Source organism: Artemia sp. Qi Xiang Cuo, chromosome 16 (genome assembly GCF_049724085.1).
Source record: "Artemia sp. Qi Xiang Cuo chromosome 16, ASM4972408v1, whole genome shotgun sequence".
NCBI lineage: Eukaryota > Metazoa > Arthropoda > Branchiopoda > Anostraca > Artemiidae > Artemia > Artemia sp. Qi Xiang Cuo.
In genome coordinates this window covers 20,783,214-20,805,782 of record NC_142809.1, presented here as the reverse complement: position 1 = coordinate 20,805,782, position 22,569 = coordinate 20,783,214, and the positions used below count along the sequence as shown (strand labels likewise).

General features: G+C 37.7%; 1 protein-coding gene across 3 annotated transcripts in view; it reads left to right on the top strand.

Annotated features, from left to right (window-relative positions):
* Positions 1–5,455: 5,455 nt before the first annotated feature.
* The window catches only part of LOC148942667 (inactive phospholipase C-like protein 1), a 440,344-nt gene continuing 423,230 nt past the window's right edge, over positions 5,456–22,569 (top strand). For all 3 annotated transcript variants that reach the window (XR_016143118.1, XM_089102764.1, XM_089102765.1), the window contains exons 1-2: positions 5,456–5,612; positions 9,702–9,851. Coding sequence is in view for 2 of the 3 variants with exons in the window: in XM_089102764.1 (XP_088958890.1) it covers positions 5,480–5,612; positions 9,702–9,851 (283 nt within the window). In the remaining variant the exon portion in view is untranslated. The remainder of the gene's footprint in view (positions 5,613–9,701; positions 9,852–22,569) is intronic.

Here is a 22,569-nt window from a genome sequence, read left to right as displayed (position 1 = left end):
ATTTAGGATTCTTTGTCCGAGAGTGCGAGGGTTCGAATCTTAGTGTACCCAATTATTTGGTTTGGGAAGAGGGTCAGTGGTGTGACTCGGTAAGCTCAGCCAGAATCGACCCAGCTCTAAATGGGTACCCGGAGAAATCTAGGGAAGGTTAAACAGAAAGGGTGTGCAAAAGCTCAGGATGGTTGGCCCCGAAACGCAGATCAGCACCGCCGGTAGGGACTGTAAAGTCCAATCCCGTATTTTTTTTTATTCTTTACAACCACCTCGGTTTTGAAGCGTGGAAAACTTTGGCAGAGTTTAGTTTATATCGATCAATTACTGTTTCGTATAATCTTAGCAAAATTTTTGAATATATTCTTCTCTTTTTCATTTCAGAAAATGTTAGTTTTGGTGAAAACCAATTTGGCTTTCAAAAAAGGCTGGGATTTCAGCACACTCACCGTGTTCTAGCTTCCCTCCTGTTCCAGTCTGCTAATAATAAATCTCCTCTTCATATCTGTGCTCTTGACCTTTTGAAAGCTTTCGATAGTATAGTCCACTCACACGCACTCTATTCACTTTTTCCTAATTTTATTAACCTTTCTAGTGTCGTTTTGTTACGGTACTGGTATTCTAACTATTTTATTCGGGTAAAATGTAATGGAGTAGTTTCTGATTCAAATGTATTTCTTCGGCGTGGGGTCCGTCAAGGTGGTGTGCTTTCTCCATCTATTTTCAAGTTATCTATTGCTCCTATCCTTTCATCTTTACCTTCGACTTTCATTTCTGATGGAATTGATGTCTCGTATCTCGCTTGTGCGGGCGATGTGCTCCTTGTCAGTCGTTCTAGGGCTGGGCTCTCACATTCTCTCAGATGAACCTCAGAATAGTTCAGACGGTTTGAGATTATGCTGAACGTCGATAAGTGCGAATATATTTTTTATTTTATTTCTGTTTGTTTCTAATATTATATTAGGGTATTTCGGAGATGTTGTCTCCGAGAAGTATACTTTTTGAGTAATTTGTATTTTTTCTAATTAGAATCTCTATTTTGATTTTCATTCTTGCATCATGCTTTACCAGTATGAGACCCAAGACGAAAAAGGAAAAAAAACTGCTTTATTGCTTCCTCTCCCGACATCTTTCAACTCATAAGAAAAGCACACTATAACCTTCATTTTCCGTTTGAAAGAGCTTTTTTCAAAAGTTTAAGACCGAGGGTTTAATTTTCGGCAAGATTGCGTTACTTAATGGGAGTCTCCCAGGAATTCTTAAATAGGCTCATCTAACCAAATATACGTCTTATAGCAATTCCCCCCCCTCCGCCACCCTAAATCTGGGTCCACTGGTTACTTTTGCCGTTTTTATAGAGCACTATTTGTTCATCCACGCCTCTAGGGGCCACGCATGGAAGATAATATTATGTTCGTTGGTTCAATTTTCGTCAGAATCGGGTCAAATGTGATGGGCATTTTCCTCCATTTCTAAAATTATTTAAATATGCTTTTTATTTTCAAAGCTCCACGTTTTAGACTTTTTCTTGCTGTTGACATGGGTGTCTCTCTACATACAGTTTGTTCCCACGAACTTTTTGATGAGGCTTGAAATGATCTCTCGACTGTAGGAATATAAAGAGGCATCTCTCAGGTTTGTTATTTGGTACACATTTAATTCCACATCCATGTGAAAAAAAGGTAAGTAAGATACGACAGTAAAACTAAGAAATAACGGAAATTATCCTGTTCATAAGGTCCCTGAACCTCCCCCCTCTTTAAGCCAGAGTTTGACTTTTTTCATCATTTTTTCATAAAAAAAGCATACCTCTAGAATGAATGCTTTGATACAAGAGTAATGTGGTATTTTATTCATAACGGATCGAGAATGGAAGGATTTATTTATTCGTATTTGCACTGAATGATAGAATTTTCAAATATTTTGAATGAAAATCAGTAGCAAATAAAAGACTTGCATTTACAAACTGGCCATTTTTTTGCACCTTAAAATATTTTCAGTTAAGCATTGGTTAAACTTCGCTGTAAAAAATGGAGAGCGGAGAAGTAGTAGCCCTCCCCCCCTCATATACACAATAATGTCCATTCGTTCTTAAGTGTGGTTCTTTTTAAATTACATGAAAAACCATTTCCTTTAATTTTATACGACCAAGAGCCTATTTCCAAGCATTAATTTAAAAATAATTCTTCCATAAAACAAGTTTTTTAAAGAAAAGTCAAGAGCTCCATTAAACCAAAAATCAGCACAAATAAAGACAAATAATCTTCCAAGCGTAAAAATACCACAAGTCACCATTAATAAATAAATAAAACCCAAAACGAACAGAAATCACAATAAATAACCGAGTCAATTTCAAAACGCACAAAAATTAATATGAGTAGAGCTGACAATCCCCTTGCCTTTTCAACACCAGAGCATAATTTGTATTTTACTGAAAAAAATAGCAATAAAAAACGGTGTGCGTGTAACTGAACCACCGTGTAACTGAACCACAGGCAACTGAACCCCTGTAACTGAACCACCGTGTAACTTAGCCACCGTGCAACTAAACTCCTGGGTAACCGAACCTATGAGCGACCGAACCCTCGTTTAACTGAACCACCAGGAAACTGATTCCCGTTTAACTAAACCCTCGTGCAATTAAACCCCTGTGCTACTCAACCCCAATAAACTGAACCACCGTGCAACTGAACCACAGTTTATCGGAAACATCGTGCAACCGAACCATCGTGGAACAGAACCACCGTGCAACTGAACCACCGTGCAACTGAACCCTCGTGTAAGTGAACCATCCTGCAACTGAACCACTGAACCCAGTTTTTCAGTATTCTAAAAATATGAGGCAATATAATTGGGTAAAACAGAAGTTAGAATTTTTACATGTTCAACCTTGTTGGAATTGTTTGCTTCTTAAAGTCATGATATAAATCGCCTGTCAAGATCATTCATAACTAACTTGACTTACTTGACTTCGACTTAACGCTCTTGCTCAGCAGGGTCGCTAGCGTAGAGGGAACTGATTGACAGTGCTGTCAGTCCAAATAAATTTGGGCAACATATTTAGTATATTAGAGGGGGGGGGTAAAGTATAGTGGGTCTGCATACCTAATATGTTAGGCACAATTATTCTGCATACATAAGAATTGTTTTCTAACTTACTATCCAACTAACTAACACTATCCAAATACTTAACCCCCCCTAATGTGCAAATTTATAACCCAAATTATATATTTTCCATTTCTTCTGTCACTTCTATTTGTCTTGTCTCACGCTAAGCTGAAACATACTAACTAAAACTAACCGGTTCTTTAGTGCATCAATGAAGGAACAACTTGAGAGGTGGGGCGTATATCATACAAGTACCCAAGCCACTAAAGACAAATTCTCACGAATAATTTTTCAGGATCTTAAGGTTGCTCTATCTCTAGAAGTGTTCCAGAGCTTTTTTTCATTTGATGGATAACAGCAGATCAACTTGAAATTCTTCGCTCAGAAATGTGTGCCCAAGTTTCTACGTAAACATCCTTTTCTAGGTGAGTATGAGGAAACTTTATGAATTTTATTATGGTCAAGGAAATTACATAAGGCTATATTATTTTTTGTATTGTTATCTCCAGCTCAGGATTCAAAGGAGTGGATAAATATTCTTAAGAAATCAGTTCCAGCTTTAGGCTTATTCACAGATGTGACTAATACCGAGATCTAGCTAACGCTAAATTCGGTATTCTGCTAGTTCTAGATCCCTTAATGATTAAAATTTAACTAATACCTAGACCTGTCAAAAGCAAGGACCATAGTAGAACTGGTATTTGAAATTTCTCAAGGCTCAGCCAATTAGTTGAGCAATATCTGAACAGGTCAAGGAGCTAGCCAATCAGGTCATTTTTGAAATCATCCTCGGTAAACGCTAAAATCTGTTTACAATAGCTGAACTAACTTTTATCATTAGTTGAGGCTCGTTATTAGCGTAATCTCATCGTGAATAAGATTCTGATGACTGGCAAATACCCGAATATCAGACTTTTCTTAGGGAGGGGGGACACACTGGAACTGAATTGTTTTCACAGGGGCATTGCTTAAAAGCATGTATTAGCAGTTCCAGGTTCCTAATCTTATATCAGATGGCTATAGTTATGACGAATTTTGTAGCAAACCCGTAATAGGTATAACCCTGAGTGGAATAGTACCACAAGGTTATTTACATCATAGGCAGCGTAATAGCGCTGCCTAACAAAGAGCGATGTGGGCACAATGTATTTTTTTTCTGAACAAGGAACTACGTATTGAATGAGCTGTCGTAGAAACTTCGAAAGTGGCTCATTCAATTAGAAATTAAAAGTTCTAGTGCCCTTTTTAAGAGTCAAAAGTGGTTGGAAGGTAACCAACTGCCCCCCTGCCCATCATTTCCTCAAACGCATCCAATCAAAATTTTGAGTTAGACATTTTGTTCAGGATAGTTAAAAGCTCCCGTAGTTGTGTCTTTGAGGCTGACAACCCCCCCCCCCCTCTCTACAGCCCTCAGCACAGGGGCTATAAGTTATATTAGTTGCCCATTATCAACATATAAGGTTTTTACGGAAAGGGCGGTCGTACAAACCTTAGAGAGGGCTCATTCGATTGAAAATTCACTCAGGTAATAAAGGGAAGTAATTCCTTTTCTGTTGGGTTTGAATAATTCCGATCCCCCCCCCCCCCAAAAAAAAATAAATAAAAAAAAATACCATAATCAAGTTTTGTCTTATTGTAAATGCTAATTCCCCGACAATTTTCACTACAAACTGCATAGTAATTTTAAATTTAAAAAAAAGAAGAGAAATTTGAATATAACTTGTTTTCCGGAAAGCCTTATATTTACGTTTGCCCATACGACCAGTGCTTCCACTGCCCCTGAAATTTTGGTAGCTCTTCCAAATTTTCTCGGAAGAAATTTGGGTTCACCAAAATTTCCTTGGAAATCAACACTAGGTAAAATTAACGATTTATATTTCGGTGTCTACGTTCTTGTACTTACGAACGTTAGTTTGTGCGGATATTTTGGAGAGGTCAATTTTCTCATGTAAAAACTTGGGAAATTTAGAAAATTTTGGGGCTTGTGGAGTGGATAGAATTTTTACTGCTGGATAACTTCGAATCGACAGTTATTTCGAAGTAAAAGTTTGTCTAAACATTTTTGGACTAATATACTAAAACTAAAAAAAAAAAAAAACAGTTGAGAACTGCACTATTTTGGATTACTGGCTATTGAAGCTCAGCCAATCACAGCTATTAAATGATATATCATTCACAAAAATGTGGTTTAGAAATAAACCAAGATTAACTGTATCTTCTTTGTTCTTACAATAAAACCACAGATTGTGGCAATAAGCTATGCGCAAGCATTAAGACAACGCTTAGTTCAAGGAAATCTTAGAAATAGTTTTCCAAGGACAGTTGAGTTCCTTTTGCAGACTAAATATGTGAGAGGACTTTTCTAAATAAATTACAAAATATGGAGGATAAGTACATTAATGATGAAAACGATAATGAAAATATAGTGAATTCGGATGGGAGAAGGAGATCAAAAAGCGTGTCTTTTCATAGTAGCGCAAGTATTAGTATTTCAGATAAGCGTGTTTCAAGCGGTAAGCTAAGTTTTATTCTTGTTCTTTATTCTTACCTTGCCATACCTTGTCTTTTCTATTCTTACCATAGTCACCAATAAGTGAAAAGAAAACTCGCAAGAGCTTATATCGACATGGGCACACAACTCTAGGCGTTGTAAACATGAAAAGCGGTTGAAGCGTGGAAAAATCACAGAAAAAAAGCAAAATACTGAAATTCTGAAACACTGGGAAATAGCTTTATTCCTTAAGAATTTTTTTCTTCTAGAGCAACTTTTTAAACTGACTTTGAATATATAATCAGTGTTTCCCATCAACACAGTTTTTACGTCTATATTTTCTACTGTTTGTTCTTTCGGGAAATTTGGTAATAATGCAGTGTTGTATTTAAATTCCGGAAATTTGGTAATAATGCAGTGTTGTATTTAAATTTGAAAGTACTATCAGAAAAAAAGCTTTTTTTAAGGGACTCGGCTCTTACGCAATAATTTTTGAGCTTGTTTCTTGCTGAATTTGTGGTATTTTGAAAAAAAAGAAAACAATTACAAGAAAACTAAAGGGGAGAAAAAAAAATATGCTTACCTTTTAAAAATCAGCATTAGGTTTCCGTTAGAATTAAATATTTTGAGTTTTGAGTCAAAAAACAAAGTTTAATCGACATATCTAAGGCTATTATCGGTAAATCTTAGCTTATTTGGGTTTCGGATTAAAATTGGAAAATGAAGTTAAAATTCCAGTTTTGATCTTAATAAAAAACAACTGTTTAAAAGCAACAGTTTGTATTTTATTGCTAATGACTGTGATCTAAGACAATGAAATTATTAAATTCACTCCTGACACCCCTAGCGTAGTTAAACTTTAGTTTGGTATAAGCTAAATATCCAAAATAAATCGTTTTTTATTTATTTTCTGGTCAAAATACAGGAAAAGAGAGCTGGGGTGAAAATTACCTTTGTTCACTCATCGAAGCCAAATTGAGTCACTCTGCTACTCTTCGTCAAATAGTTCGTGATAACGATTTGTAAGTAAGGAGCGACTCGGCCTAATAGTAACCGAAACTCTGAAAAGAGTTTTGATAACAATTAGTGCATCAAAAGATTTGGGTTTTATTCTGATTCCGAATATATAAAATTCATTAAGTTACATGTTACCAATCGAAAGCTATGAGCCTGAGAATATTTGCCTGATTTCCAAAATAGATGGGAAACACCCCCCCCAAAGGTCAAGAGATCTTAATGAAAATCATGCAATCAGATTTGGCAGATCAGAAAACCCTATAGCAGAGGTTTCAAGCTCCTATCTACAAAAAGTGGAATTTTGTATATTTTGCCAGAAGAACCATCACGGATGCATATTTTATTTGTTTTTTCCCCTGGTGTGATCGCATTTAATCAGTTATCTTAGAAAATCGAGAGGGTGGTCATCCAAACCTAAATTAAAAGTTATAGTGCTCTTTTAAACTGGCCAAAAGATTGGAAGGCGGCTAGCCCCCCTCCCATCATCCCCTTTTTTCTCAAAGACATACGATCAAAATTTTTAGATATTCATTTTGTTCAGCGCAGTTTAAAGGTCCAATTACGGTGATTCCGGGAATGAAATGACCTCCCCCTCCGGCCCCTGGGAAAAGGGCTGTAAGTTACGCAATTTGCCCATTTTTACATATAATATTTGTTATTGGGAAATATATGGACATTTTTCTGGGGAATTCTTTGTGGGAGGGGAGGGGGAATCTTACAAGGGAAAATCTTACTTGGGGAGGAAATTTTCGGGGGGAATGTTCCAGAGGAAATTTTCTCAGGGGGAATTTACCAGAATTCTTAGTTTCTCTATGGCTATTAAATTTTACACGTGGAGAGAATGTTCTGGGGGAATTGTCCGGGAGGAATTTTCACCAGGGAAAGAAATTATCTGGGGTGGTTTTTCCCTTTGGGGATGCTCCAGAGGAATCTTTCCACGGAGAGGAGATTTCCCGCATGATTTGAAAAATGAGCAGAAATTAAATAAAAGTTTTTTTTTTTCAAATGAAAGTAAGGAGAATATTCTGGGGGAATGTCCGCAGGAAATTTTCCGGGGGAATTGTTATCAAAGAGGACGTTTTCCAGGAAAATATCCTTGGGGAGATTTTACTCGGGAGGACTTTTCCCTGGGGGAATTTTTATGAATTTCTCGGAATTATTTGAAAAAAAAAATCTAAAGTTGAATAATTTTTTTTGCAACTGAAAGTAAGGAGCAGCATTAAAACATACAACGAACATAAATTATTCTGCATATGAGAGGGGAAGCTCCCTCCTCAAACCTTCGCTCGTTACGCTAAAGTTTGACGTTCTGTCTTAATTCTTTAAGAACGACTCCTGAAACACAAGGGCCGTTTAATTGGAGTAAGAAGCTTTCTTAAAGTACAAAAAAAACTTTAGCATGAAGGGCAAGGGATTGAGGAGGGGACTCTATAGAGGGAATAATTTCTGTTCATTTTAAGTTTTAATGTTGCTCCTTAATTTCAGTTGAAAAACATTGACTTTTATTTAATCCTACTCTAAGCGTCAAAGATCTGAGTGTACCACTGTGAAGACCCTAGTAGAGATAATTTCTGTTCATTTTAAGTTTTAATGTTGCTCCTTAATTTCAGTTGGAAAAAATTGACTTTTATTTAATCCTACTCTAAGCGTCAAAGATCTGAGTGTACCACAGTGAAGACCCTAGTAGAGATGACGATTATAGTGGGATTATTGTCAAGATTAGGATGTGAGGGGTGACAGTGCATGCTGTTGATGGTGGTGGAGTGCATTTACGGAATGAAGCAACTGTCAGTGGCAGCCTTTTCATTCGAGGTAGTGGCACTATTAGAGTTTGTAAAGGGGTTGCAGGTGGAGGTAGTTTTAGCGAGGGACGTGGTCCTGCGGGAGCTGATGGTTGCTCTGTTTGGAAAGGAGGTTGCGGATATGACTTAGGGTGTGCTGGTTTAGGTGAGGGTGAAGCTCTTAAAAATGATCGAGATGGTTAAAACTGGGTTATTGGTGAAGGTGGTGGTCATGAAATACATAGTAGGGGTGGAAGCAGTTATGATTGTGCTGAAGGATTTACATTTGGGGTCGGAAATGAACAGGCTATAGACAAAAAACATTATGATGATGACAGTAGAGCGGAGGTGCCAGACAAACGGATAATGGGAATTGGAAAGATTGTGGTAACGATGATGCTGTTGGCAACTCTTGTGGAGATGACGCTAATGGATACACTTACGATTTGATGATGTCGAAATTGTGGTGTGAGCTAATTGACTAGGTTATTAGTTCAAGGTAGAGCAGTAATATTTTCTAGAAGACTCTATGACAATTTTTGACATAAAACATAAATCTAAAAGCACTCAATACATCTTGTAAATCACCGAAGGACAGAGTGGGTATAACGATATTAAAAATGAAAATAAAATCCCTGGGTATTTAAAATTGGCATTTTAAATTTTCTTTCCAGTTTCCCCATAAAATTTGCAAGTTTCCAATCCCCGACGAAAATACATTTTAAGCCAAGATAAACGGGCATAAATTGGATGGCTGCTCTATTTGCATTAATTAGGAGAAATACACTATCAATATCATGTTTGATTAAGTCTTTACATTATTCACCTTCTAAATTCATTAATAATCATAAATTTGGTCGTGTTAGTGGTATACGTCCAAGAAGACTTAAAATAAATGAATTCTGTCCCAGTATTAGTTTTGTCTTTCTATGTGAATTGAATAGCTCGTCAAAGAACGTGTCATCTCAGGAATTTATCTCAAGGGAGATGTTGAAACTTTTATAAATGGTAATGAAACTCTTTCCGTACACGTCGTGTGAAAAAAGATTTATGAAACCTAATCTAAGTTTATCACTTTTGTAAACCAGATCTAAGAGATGTATATACCCAGCATCATCATCAAAATAATCAATCTCGATTTATTAACAACAGTGTTGTTTCGTCATGGTGTTGATAGAACTATGTCAGTAAGGCTCTAAGGGAACAAAACTGTGCAATCATATTTCAATTTTGACTTTTGGGAAGTGTTTTACGAAAAAGAACATTATATTTCAATCCATTTTTCGTTCCATTATATATCATTCTTTTTTTAGTTTCTGATTGTTGGAGATGCATGGTAAGAGGAAATACTTTCGTGAAAATAAGAGCCAATGCCAGAACATACCAGCGATATTTCAGCCTGGACGAAGATTTATCATTTATAAGATGGGTTCCCTCAAGCAAAAAACCCTCAAAAGCCTGTAGTAAGTTGTGACTTGCCCTTAATTTTACAGCTTAATTGTATCACAAACTCTTGGAGAAGAATCAGCCTTAGAGACAGTTAGGCAAGAGGGAAAACTTGGTATGAATGAATGAATGATCGATGATGATGAATGAATTGGTTTGAATGGTATTGGTATAAAAGCTGTTTTTATGCACAAGATAAATAGTACATTAATCCTCTCCTGTGTGGTTAAATAATTATATAAATTGTTGTTCATTCGTTTCAGATAGAAAAATGACAGGAGTAGTTACGCATTTAATAACTCTGTTACCTCCGAGGCTGTTTGGGTGGTGAAGGTGGTCCACCAGTGGTGGATACAGGGGGAGAGCGAGGGGGCGCACGCCCCCTAACGTCGTCTAAAGTAGTGCAATGTACTTAATTAACGCAAGTTTGCGTAAATTAAACTTGCTCCTAACGCAAGTTTATCGGATCAACCTATTCAGTCCCCCCCCCCTAAAAAAATCCCGAATCCGCCCCTCTGGTCCACACGTATCATTTGGCATAACTCCCGGTCTCGCCATTTTTGAACAGTGTGCTTATGCACTACGAAGATCTTAGAAACTGTACCAAACGTTCCAGCATTGGAGTCAACGGTCCACAAAATTCTGAGTTCCTTTTGTTGAATAGATATACTTTCTCTTCAAGTTCTTCATAGTTTTCAATGAGGTTTCAAAATTTATAAAGAATGGAAGCTTGTCTTTTCATGTGTAGGCCTATACTAACTTTCATACTAACTTTATCTGAAAATTTAGCCATTTTTCTGTTATTAAGAGCCAAGGAATAACAGGTATATTTAATGTAAATAAACATAGGCTACTTTTTCTTACTTTCCTCTCCAGCTAATTTGTAGTTTTCACTCTGTGTCACGTTCCAGATTAAACAGTTCGTGGCAACCAACTGTAAGTAAGGAGCGACTCGGCTCAATAGTAAACGAAACACTTAAAACAGTTCTGATATCAATAGATACATCAAGAGAATTAGATTTTTATGCTGATTCCAAATCTATAAGATTCATTAAGTTTAGCCTATCTATCATAAGATATGAAACTGAGAAAATTTGCATTTTCAAAAAGGGTGAAAACACCCCTTAAAAGTCAAGAAATGTTAATGAATATTGCACCATAAGATTCATTGTACAAGAAAACCATACTGTAGAGGTCTCAATTTTCAATATTCAAGAGTGTGGAATTTTTAATTTTTGCCAAAAGAGATCACGAGTGCGTGTTTATTTGTATGTTTTTTTTTTTCCCCAGGGATGATTGTATAGAACCAATGATCCTAGAATATCAAGAGTGGGGTCGTTCGAACGGAATTTTAAAGTTATAGTACAGTTTTAAGTGACCAAAAAGGTTGGAAGGTAACTATCCCATCTCCTACACCCTTCCCCCCTAAGTCACCCGATCAAAATTTTGAGATATCAATTTTTTTCAACATAGTTTAAAGGTCCAATAACTATGTCTTTGGGGATAGCATGGCCCCGAACAGCCCCTAAGGAAAGGAATGTTCATTGTTTAGTTAGCCTGTAGTATTTGTTACTGGGGAAATCGGGGGGTCTTCTGAAGGGAGGGGGCCACGGGGAGAATTTTCAGCGGGGAAGGGAGTTTCTGGGGGGTGAATACTTGAGAGTTCCATGTGCAGAGGCAAAATCTTACACGGAGAGAATTTGCCAGAATTCCCATACGAAAGTATTTTTATTTGTCTTACTGTCTCTTTGCCGACTCAGTTTTATATGTGGAGATGTTCAGAGGGAATTGTCCTGGGAAGATTTTCAGTGGGGTTGGAATATTTTGGAGTAATTTTCCTGGGGAGGATTTTATGAAGGAGAAATTCTTCCTGGAGAAATTTTCTGCAGGATCAACTTTCCGCTTGGGGGGGGGGCATTTCCTGCAAAGGTTTGATAAATGATCAGAAATTAGTCTTTTTCAAATGAAAGTATGCTAATGAGACTCCTTTAAGAATGACTACAATCCTTTAAAAAGGACTCCTGAAACGCAAGGACTGTTTAGTTAAAATAAGAAGCTTTAGTAAAAGTAATAAAAACTTTAGCGTTAACACCGAGGTATTGAGGAGGGAGAAACCTCCATTTACGAAATAATTTCTGTTTGTTTTAAATTTTAATGTTCCTCCTTACTTTCAATTAAAAAGCTTTTTTATTTGAAAGAATGAAAGCAAGACTTTTCATAAATATACAGATTTTGACTACAGGGTACCCCGCTCTCCCCGGTGAATATTAACAATCGAACAGTTCGCGGTAACGAACTGTAAGCAAAGAGCGACCCGGCTCAATAGTAACCGAAACTCTAAAAAACAGAATTTTTGTACCAGTAGACACATCAAAAGAATTAAATAACCGAGTCAAACTCAAAACGTGCAGAAATTAACATAAGTTGGGCGCAAAACCCCTATGCCATCCCAAGGCCAGAACAAAATTTGCACTTTGCTGAAAAAATATTAATGTTTTTATTTTTATAACTTTATTAAATCAAATAATATTAACATTTGATAACTAATTATCAGATATGTATATTAAACTGACGATCAATATTCATTTGTATTTTCTCATTAAAGTGCAAATTTCGTTCTGGCCTCGGGAAGGCATAGGGGTTTTGCGCCCAACTTATGTTAATTTCTGCTCGTTTTGAGTTTGGATCGGTTATTTATTGTAATTTCTGTTCGTATTGGGTTTCATTTATTTATCGATGCTGATTTGTGTTAGTTCTACACTTGGTAGATTATTTGATTTTATTTTTGCTCATTTTTTGTTTAATGGAGTTCTTCACTTTTCTTTTAAAAACTTATTTTGTGGAAACAGTTTTTTAATTAATTTCGAAAATAAGGCAAGTTTTCTCAGGCGCGTTATTTTTAATGGGTAAGACTAAACTTGACGAAACTTATATATTTGAAATCAGCATAAGAATCTGATTCTTTTGATGTGTCTACTGGTACCAAAATTCCGTTTTTTATTGTATTTATTGTAATTTCTGTTCGTTTTGGGTTTAGTTTATTTATCGATGGTGATTTGTGCTAGTTTCACACTTGGTAGATTATTTGATTTTATCTTTGCTCATTTTTGGTTTAATGGAGTTCTTTACTTTTCTTTTAAAAACTTATTTTGTGGAAAAAGTTTTTTTAATTAATTTCTGTTCGTTTTATGTTGACATAGTTTTTTCAAGAAAAAAGAAAATAACACTTTAAATCTTTTCGTTTTTAAGACTTTATAGTTTGGCCTGCTATTTGTATGCTGGAGAAAAATTTTCAGCAATTTTTATACACCTTTTTAAAAATCTGAACAAAAATAGTCCCGTTTAATTTAGTTTCAGAACCCCTCGATTTGAATTGAGATGAAAAACTTGATACCATTCGCAAAAAATCTATTTTCTTTCTTTGATAGCTTGGGTATACTTACGCTATTTTGCTTTGGTTAAATCGTAAGAGCAGAAGCAGCCCCGAAAGTTAGAACCTAATAATCTCAATTGTACTTGGGATGCGGCAGAGACGTCTTATTGGGAAGTGCCATCAACATGATGCATTTTAATTTAATCTTAAGACAATATTTAGTTTTTAAACATAATGGGCAAATGGGAGGGTGGGGGTGGGAGGGTAGAAGTGGAAGGGGGATTAGTTGCCCTCCATTCACTTTCAACTATTAAAAAGGGCATCAGCCCTTTCTATTTTCAATCGAATGAGCCCCTTTTGAAGTTCCCACGACAACTCCTTCGATACGAAGTGCCCTGGTCTAAATAACAACAACAACAAAAAATATTACTGATCACTTTCCACTATTAAAAAGGGCACTAGCCCTTTGAATTTCAATCGAATGAGCCCTTTTTGAAGTTTCTACGACAGCGCCTTCTATAAAAACCTTATATGCCCCCACGGCATAACTTAAAACCCTTGCCCTGAGGGCTATGGTGGAGTATCCTCATCAAAAACATATTTTCTATCTGGAAATCAACTACGCTGAACAAAATGGCTATCTCAAAATTTTTATTGGATGTATTCGGGGGAATGATGGGCGTGGGGGGGGGGGGGCTAGTTACCCTCCAATCACTTTCTACTATTAAAAAGGGCACTAGTCCTTTGATTTTCCAATTGAATGAGCTTTTTTTGAAGTTTCTATGACAACGCCTTCTATAAAAACCTTATATGCCCTCAGGGCATAACTTAAAACCCTTGCCCTGAGGGTTGTGTGGGAGTGTCCTCCTTAAAAACATATTTTCTATCTGGAAATCAACTAGCCTACACTGAAAAAATGGCTATCTCAAAATTTTTATTGGATGTGTTTGGGGGAATGATGGGCGTGGGGGGGAACCCCCCCCCCCCTCAATCACTTTCGACTATGAAAAAGGGCACTAGTTGTTTGAATTTCCAATCGAAGGAGCTTTTTCTGAAGTTTCTACGACAACGCCTTCTATAAAAACCTTATATGCCCCTAGGGCATAACTTAAAACCCTTACCCTGAGGGTTGTGGGGGAGTGTCCTCCTCAAAAACATATTTTCTGTCTGGAAATCAACTACGCTGAACAAAATGGCTATCTCCAAATTAATTTTGATTATTAATTCTGTTAGAAAAACATAGCTCTTAGATACTTCAACTATTCTGCAAGGATCTGAACTGCCACAGCCATTTCGTGTTTACCAGATTTCTACTTCTCTTAATGAATAATGAAGAAGACCAGCGTCCAGCCAACAACTCGCAAAGTTTCTACCTCATGAATAGGTAGAATATCTTGTAAATTAAAATTGGATTTGAAGAGGACTAAAATATATTCTATAAGTCATATACAACAACTTTCTATGTATACTTTATATGCCCCATGGGCATAACTTAAACCCCTTGCTCTGAGGGGCTTATCATCCTAACAAACGTAACCTCCAGAAATTTAAAATACACTGAAAAAAATAAACATCTCCCGCTTTTTATTCGATGTTTTTGGGGAAATGGCGTGTATGGCAGAGCCTGCACTTAAACCATGGTCAAAGTCCACTGCTAAAACAGGCACTAGCCCTTTCAATTTCCAATTGAATGAGACATGCTTTATTTTCTATGACAGCAAAGTTAATAAAAACCGCGTAAGCCCCCAGGAAATTGCTGGCATTCCCGGTACTGAGGGATGGGGGGGGAGGGTTTGTCACGCTTCACACAACGCTTTCTTTAAAAACCTTATATACCCCCAGGGCATAACTTAAAACCCTTGCCCTGACGGTTGTGGGAGAGTGTCCTGCTCAAAAACATATTTTCTATTTGGAAATCAACTACGCTGAACAAAATGACTATCTCAAAATTTTGATTGGATGTGTTTGGGGGAATGATGGGCATGGGGGGAGGGGGAAGCTAGTTGCCCTCCAATCACTTTCGACTATTAAAAAGGGTACTAGCCCTTTAAGATTTCCAATTGAATGAGCCTTTTTTTAAGTTTCAATGACAATGCTTTCTATAAAAAAACCTTGTATGCACCCAAGGCGTAACTTAAAACCCTTTCCCTGAGGGTTTTGGAGGATTTTCCTCCTCAAAAACATGATTTCTATCTGGAAATCAACTACGCTGAACAAAATGGCTATCTCCAAATTAATTTTGATTATTAATTCTGTTAGAAAAACATAGCTCTTAGATACTTCAACTATTCTGCAAGGATTCTGAACTGCCACAGCCATTGCGTTTTTACCAGATTTCTATTTTTCTTGATGAACAATGAACAAGACCAGCGTCCAGCCAACAACTCGCAAAGTTTCTACCTCATGAATAGGTAGAATATCTTGTAAATTAAAATTGGATTTGAGGAAGACTAAAATCTATTCTATAAGTCATATACAACAACTTTCTATATATACCTTATATGCCCCAAGGGCATAACTTACAACCCTTGCACTGAGGGGTTTATCATGCTTAAAGACCTAATTTCCAGAACTTTCAACTACATTGAACAAAATGAATATCTCAAAAATTTGATTGGATGTGTTTGGGAAAATGGTGTGCGTGAGAGGGGCGTTAATCACTATCCAATCACTTTCAATATTAAAAAAGGCACTAGCCCTTTCAATTTCCAATTGAATGATCCATTTTGAAGTTTCTATGACAACGCTTTCAATAAAAACTTATATGCCCCCAGGGCATAACTTACAACCCTTGCCCTGAGGGCTGTGGGGGAAGGGTTGTCATCCTTAAAGACATAATTTCCCAAACTTTCAACTACGTTGAATAAAATTGCTATCTAAAATTGCTATGCTATCTTGATTGGATGTGTTTGGGGAAAAGGTGGGCGTGAGAGGGGGTTAGTTGCCCTTAAATCACTTTTGACTATTAAAAAGGGAACTAGTCCTTTGAATTTCAAATCAAATGAGCCCCTTTTCAAGTTTTTACGACAAAGATTTCAATAAAAACTTATAATCCTTACCCTGAGGGTTGTGGGGGAGTGTCCTCCTCAAGAATATGTTTTCTATCTGGAAATCAACTATGCTGAACAAAATGGCTATCTCCAAATTTTTATTGGATGTGTTTGGGGGAATGCTGGATGTGGGGGAGGCTAGTTGCCCTCCAATCACTTTCGACTATTAAAACGGGTACTAGCGCTTTTAATTTCCAGTCGAATGAACTTTTATTGAAGTTTCTACGACAACACCTTCTTTAAAAACCTTATATACCCCCAGGGCATAACTTAAACCCTTTCCCTGAGGGATGTGGGGGAGTGTCCTCCTCAAAGACATATTTTCTATTTGGAAATCAACTACGCAGAACAAAATGACTATCTCAAAATTTTGATTGGATGTGTTTGGGGGAATGATTGGCGTGGGGGGGGGGGAGGCTAGTTGCCCTCAAATAACTTTCGACTATTAAAAAGGGTACTAGCCCTTTGAATTTCTAATTGAATAAGCCTGTTTTGAAGTTTCTACGACAACGCTTTCTATAAAAACCTTATATGCCCCCAGGGCATAACTTAAAACCCTTGCCCTGAGGGTTGTGGGGAGTGTCCTCCTCAAAAACACATTTTCTATCTGGAAATCATGGCAAAATTTGGAAGAAAATTCCTATCTGGAAAATTTTGACTGGATGTGTTTGGGGGAATAATGGGCGTGGGGGGGCTAGTTGCTCCTCGAATCACTTTCGACTATTAAAAAGGGTAGTAGCCCTTTGAATTTCCGATTGAATGAGCCTGTTTTGAAGTTTTTACGACAACACCTTCTATAAAAACCTTATGTGCCTTAGGGCAAAACTTAAAACCCTTGCCCTGAGGGATGTGGGGGAGTGTCCTCCTCAGAAATATATTTTCTATCTGGAAATCAACTACGCTGAACGAAATGGCTTTCTCAAAATTTTGATTGGATGTGTTTGGGGGAATGATGGGTGTGGGGTGGGGGGGCTAGTTGCCCTCCAGTTACTTTCGGCTATTCAAAAAGGCTACTAGCCCTTTGAATTTCCAATCGAATGAGCCTGTTTTGAAGTTTCTACGACAACGCCTTCTATATAAACCTTATATGCCCCCAGGGCATAACTTGAAACCCTTGTCCTGAGGGTTGTGGGGGAGTTTCCTCTTCAAAAATATATTTTCTGTCTAGAGATAAGCTACACTGAACAAAATGGTTTTCTCAAAATTTTTATTGGATGTGTTTGGGGGAATGATGGGCGTGGGGGCTAGTTGCCCTCCAATCTCTTTCGAATATTAAAAAGGGTACTAGCCCTTTGAATTTCCAATCGAAAGAGCCTGTTTTGAAGTTTCTACGACAACGCCTTCTCTTAAAATCTTATATGCCCCCAGGGCATAACTGAAAACCCTTGCCCAGGTGGTTTTGAGGGAGTGTCCTCCTCAAAAATATGTTTTCTATCTGGAAATCAACTATGCTGAACAAAATGGATATCTCCAAATTTTTATTGGATGTGTTAGGAGGAATGCTGGGTGTGGGGGAGGCTAGTTGCTCTCCAATCAGTTTCGACTATTAAAACGGGTACTAGAACTTTTAATTTCCAGTCGAATGAACTTTTATTGAAGTTTCTTCGAAAACGCCTTCTTTAAAAACCTTTTATACCCCCAAGGCATAACTTAAACCCTTAACCTGAGGCATGTGGGGGAGTGTCCTCCTCAAAAAAATATTTTCTATTTGGAAATCTACTACACTGAACAAAATGGCTATCTCAAAATTTTGATTGGATGTTTTTGGGGAATGAAGGGCGTGGGGGGGGCTAGTTGCCCTCCAATCATTTTAGACTATTAAAAAGGGTACTATCCCTTTTGATTTCTAATTGAATGAGCCTGTTTTGAAGTTTCTACGACAACGCCTTCTATACAAACCTTAGATGCCCCCAGGGCATAACTTAAAACCCTTACCCTGATGGTTGTGGGGGAGTGTCCTACTCAAAAATATGTTTTCTATCTAGAAATCAACTACGCTGAACAAAATTATTATCTCGAAATTTTGATTGGATGTGTTTGGGGGAATGATGGGCATGGGGGGGGGAGGCTAGTTGCCCTCCAATTACTTTCGACTATTAAAAAGTGCACTATCCCTTTGAATTTACAATCGAATGAGCCTTTTTTGAAGTTTCTACGACACTGCCTTCTATAAAAACCCTATTTGCCCCCAGGGCATAACTTAAAACCCTTGTCCTGAGGGTTGTGGGAGTGTCCTCCTCAAAAACATATTTTCTATCTGGAAATCATGGCAAAATTTGGAAGAAAATCCTATCTGGAAAATTCTGACTGGATGTGTTTGGGGGAATAATGGGCGTGGGGGGGGGGGCTAGTTGCCCTCGAATCACTTTGGACTATTAAAAAGGGTAGTAGCCCTTTGAATTTCCGATCGAATGAGCCTGTTTTGAAGTTTTTACTACAACACCTTCTATAAAAACCTTATGTGCCTTAGGGCAAAACTTAAAACCCTTGCCCTGAGGGATGTGGGGGAGTGTCCTCCTCAGAAAAATATTTTCTATCTGGAAATCAACTACGCTGAACGAAATGGCTTTCTCAAAATTTTGATTGGATGTGTTTGGGGGAATGATGGGTGTGGGGTGGGGGGGCTAGTTGCCCTTCAATCACTTTCGACTATGAAAAATGGTACTAGCCCTTCGCATTTCCAATCGAATGAGCCTGTTTTGAAGTTTCTACGACAACACCTTCTATATAAACCTTATATGCCCCCAGAGCATAACTTAACACCCTTGCTCTGAGGGTTTTGGGGGAGTGTCCTCCTCAAAAACATATTTTCTATCTGGAAATCAACTACGCTGAACAAAATGGCTATCTCAATATTTTGATTGGATGTGTTTGGGGGAATGATGGGCGCAGGGGGGGGGGTTAGTGGCCCTCCAATCGCTTTCGACTATTAAAAAGGGCACTAGCCCTTTGAATTTCAAATCGAAAGAGCCTGTTTTGAAGTTTCTACGACAACGCCTTCTCTTAAAATCTTATATGCCCCCAGGGCATAACTGAAAACCCTTGCCCAGGTGGTTTTGAGGGAGTGTCCTCCTCAAAAATATGTTTTCTATCTGGAAATCAACTGCGCTGAACAAAATGGCTATCTCCAAATTTTTATTGGATGTGTTTGGAGGAATGCTGGGTGTGGGGGAGGCTAGTTGCTCTCCAATCATTTTCGACTATTAAAACGGGTACTAGAACTTTTAATTTCCAGTCGAATGAACTTTTATTGATGTTTCTTCGACAACGCCTTCTTTAAAAACCTTTTATACCCCAAGGGCATAACTTAAACCCTTAACCTGAGGGATGTGGGGAAGTGTCCTCCTCAAAAAAATATTTTCTATTTGGAAATCTACTACACTGAACTAAAATGGCTATCTCAAAATTTTGATTGGATGTTTTTGGGGGAATGAAGGGCGTGGGGGGGGGCTAGTTGCCCTCCAATCAATTTTGACTATTAAAAAGGGTACTATCACTTTGAATTTCAAATCGAATGAGCCTGTTTTGAAGTTTCTACGACAACGCCTTCTATAAAAACCTTAGATGCCCCCAGGGCATAACTTAAAACCCTTACCCTGATGGTTGTGGGGGAGTGTCCTACTCAAAAACATGTTTTCTATCTAGAAATCAACTACGCTGAACAAAATTACTATCTCAAAATTTTGATTGGATGTGTTTGGGGGAATGCTGGGCGTGGGGGGAGGCTAGTTTCCCTCCAATGACTTTCGACTATTAAAAAGTATACTAGCCCTTTGAATTTCCAATCGAATGAGCCTGTTTTGAAGTTTCTACGACAACACTTTCTATAAAAACCTTATTTGCCCCCAGGACATAACTTAAAACCCTTGCCCTGAGGGTTTTGGGGGACTGTCCTCCTCAAAAACATATTTTCTATCTGGAAATCAACTACGCTGAACTAAACGGCTATCTCAAAATTTTGATTGGATGTATTTGGGGGAATAATGGGCGTGGGGGGGGCTAGTTGCCATCGAATCACTTTCGACTATTAACAAGGGTAGTAGCCCTTTGAATTTCTAATCTAATGAGCCTGTTTTGAAGTTCTTACGACAAAATCTTCTATAAAAACCTTATGTGCCCCCCGGGCAAAACTTATAACTCTTGCTCCGAGGGATATGGGGGAGTGTCCTCCTCAAAAATATATTTTCTATCTTGAAATCAACTACGCTGAACGAAATGGCTTTCTCAAAATTTTGATTGGACGTGTTTGGGGGAATGATGGGCGTGGGGGGGGGGGGCTAGTTGTCCTCCAATCACTTTTGGCTATTCAAAAAGGCTACTAGCCCTTTGAATTTCCAATCGAATGAGCCTGTTTTGAAGTTTCTACGACAATGCCTTCTATATAACCTTATATGCCCCCAGGGCATAACTTAAAACCCTTGCCCTGAGGGTTTTGGTGGAGTGTCCTCCTCAAAAACATATTTTCTACCTGGAAATCAACTACGCTGAACAAAATGGCTATCTCAAAATTTTGTTTGGATGTGTTTGGGGGAATTATGGGCGTGGGTGGGGGGGGGCTAGTTACCCTCAAATCACTTTCAACTAATAAAAGGGTACTACCCCTTCGAATTTGCAATCGAATAAGACTGTTTTGAAGTTTCTAAGAATAAGCCTTCTATGAAAACCTGACATGCCCCCAGGCAATAATTTAGAACTCTCGCCTTAAAGGTTGTGAGGGAGTGTCCTCCTCAAAAATATATTTTCTATCCGGAAAACAGCTACGCTGAACAAAATGGCTATCTCAAAATTTTAATTGGATGTGATTGGGGGAATGATGGGCGTTGGGGGGAGCTAGGGGCCATCCATTCACTTTCGACTAATAAAAAGGGGACTAGCTACACCAAGTCTCTAGCAAAGGAGCCATTTTTAAAGTTTGTTCAACAACACCTTCGATATAAGGTGCCCGGGGATAGAGAAAAAACCAAAAAAAAAAAAACACATTGTACCCACATCGTTGTTTACTGAGGCATCGCTAGCGCGCTGCCTATGAAAATAAAAGTCACAGAAAAGTCAAACCCCATAAAAGTCACAGAACCTTAATGAAAATTACACAATCAGATTCAGCATATCAGAGAACCCTAATGTAGGGGTTTCGAGCTTCATCTGCAAAAATGTAAAATTTTGTATTTTTTGTCAGAAGAAAGATCGCGGGTGCGTGTTTATTTGTTTTAGGTTTCTTTTCCCAAGGGATGATCGTATCGACCCAGTGGTCCTAGAAAATGGAGGGCAACTAGGCCCCCTCCCACGCTCATTTTTTCCTAAAGTCACACGATCAAAATTTTGATATAGTCATTTTGTCCAGCATGGTCAAAAATATAGTAACTATGTCTTTGAGGATAATTTAATCACCCACAGTCCCCAGGGGAAGGGCTGCAAGTTATGAACTTAGCCTAAAGTTTACATAAAGTGTTGGTCATTGGGAAGTATACAGACGTTTTCAGGGAGGATTTTTTCTGGTAATGGTGGGGGGGGGGATGGATGGGTCGGGGGTTACGTGGGAGGATCTTTCCATGGAGGATGTTTTCATGGGGAAAGGGACATTGCTATGAAGGAGGCACAAAATTTTCCAACAGTATTTAAACAAACGATAAGAAATGAAATAAACAAACAAGTTTTTCAACTGAAAGTAAGGAGCAACATCAAAACTTTAAAAGAACAGAAATCATTACGTATATGATTGGGTTCGCTCCCTATTCAATACCTCGCTCTTTACGCTAAAGTTTTTTTAGTCATTTCATAAGAGCTATCTATTCTAATTAACAGCCTTTGTGATTAAGGGGTCATTCGTAAAGAATTGGAACAAAAGTCGAACTTTAGCGTTCGAAGTCCCCTTAATATACGTAACAAAAACATACGAACATAGAAGTTCGTTACGTAAGTTAATAAGTAAGTTACGTATATTTATTACTAATAAAAAAGTTCCTAAATAAAATTAGACAACTTTCGAGAAAGACATTTAACCAAAGAAAAGTAAAATTAATAAGCAGATTTCGTTTTAATTATTCATTAACGGTGAGCTAAAATCAAAACCTGCATTAATTCAAAAACGTTCAGACATTAAATAAAAAAGAAGTTTTTTTTAACTGAAAGTATGGAGCGACATTAAAACTTAAAACGAACAGAAATTATTCCTTATTTGAAAGGGGTTGTCCCCTCCTCAACGCCTCGCTGTTTACGCTAAAGTTTTTTGTTGTTTTAAAAAATAAAGATGTGAGACAGAGTCAAAGTTGATGAGGGGACAGCCCCTTTCAAATACGGAATAATTTCTATTCG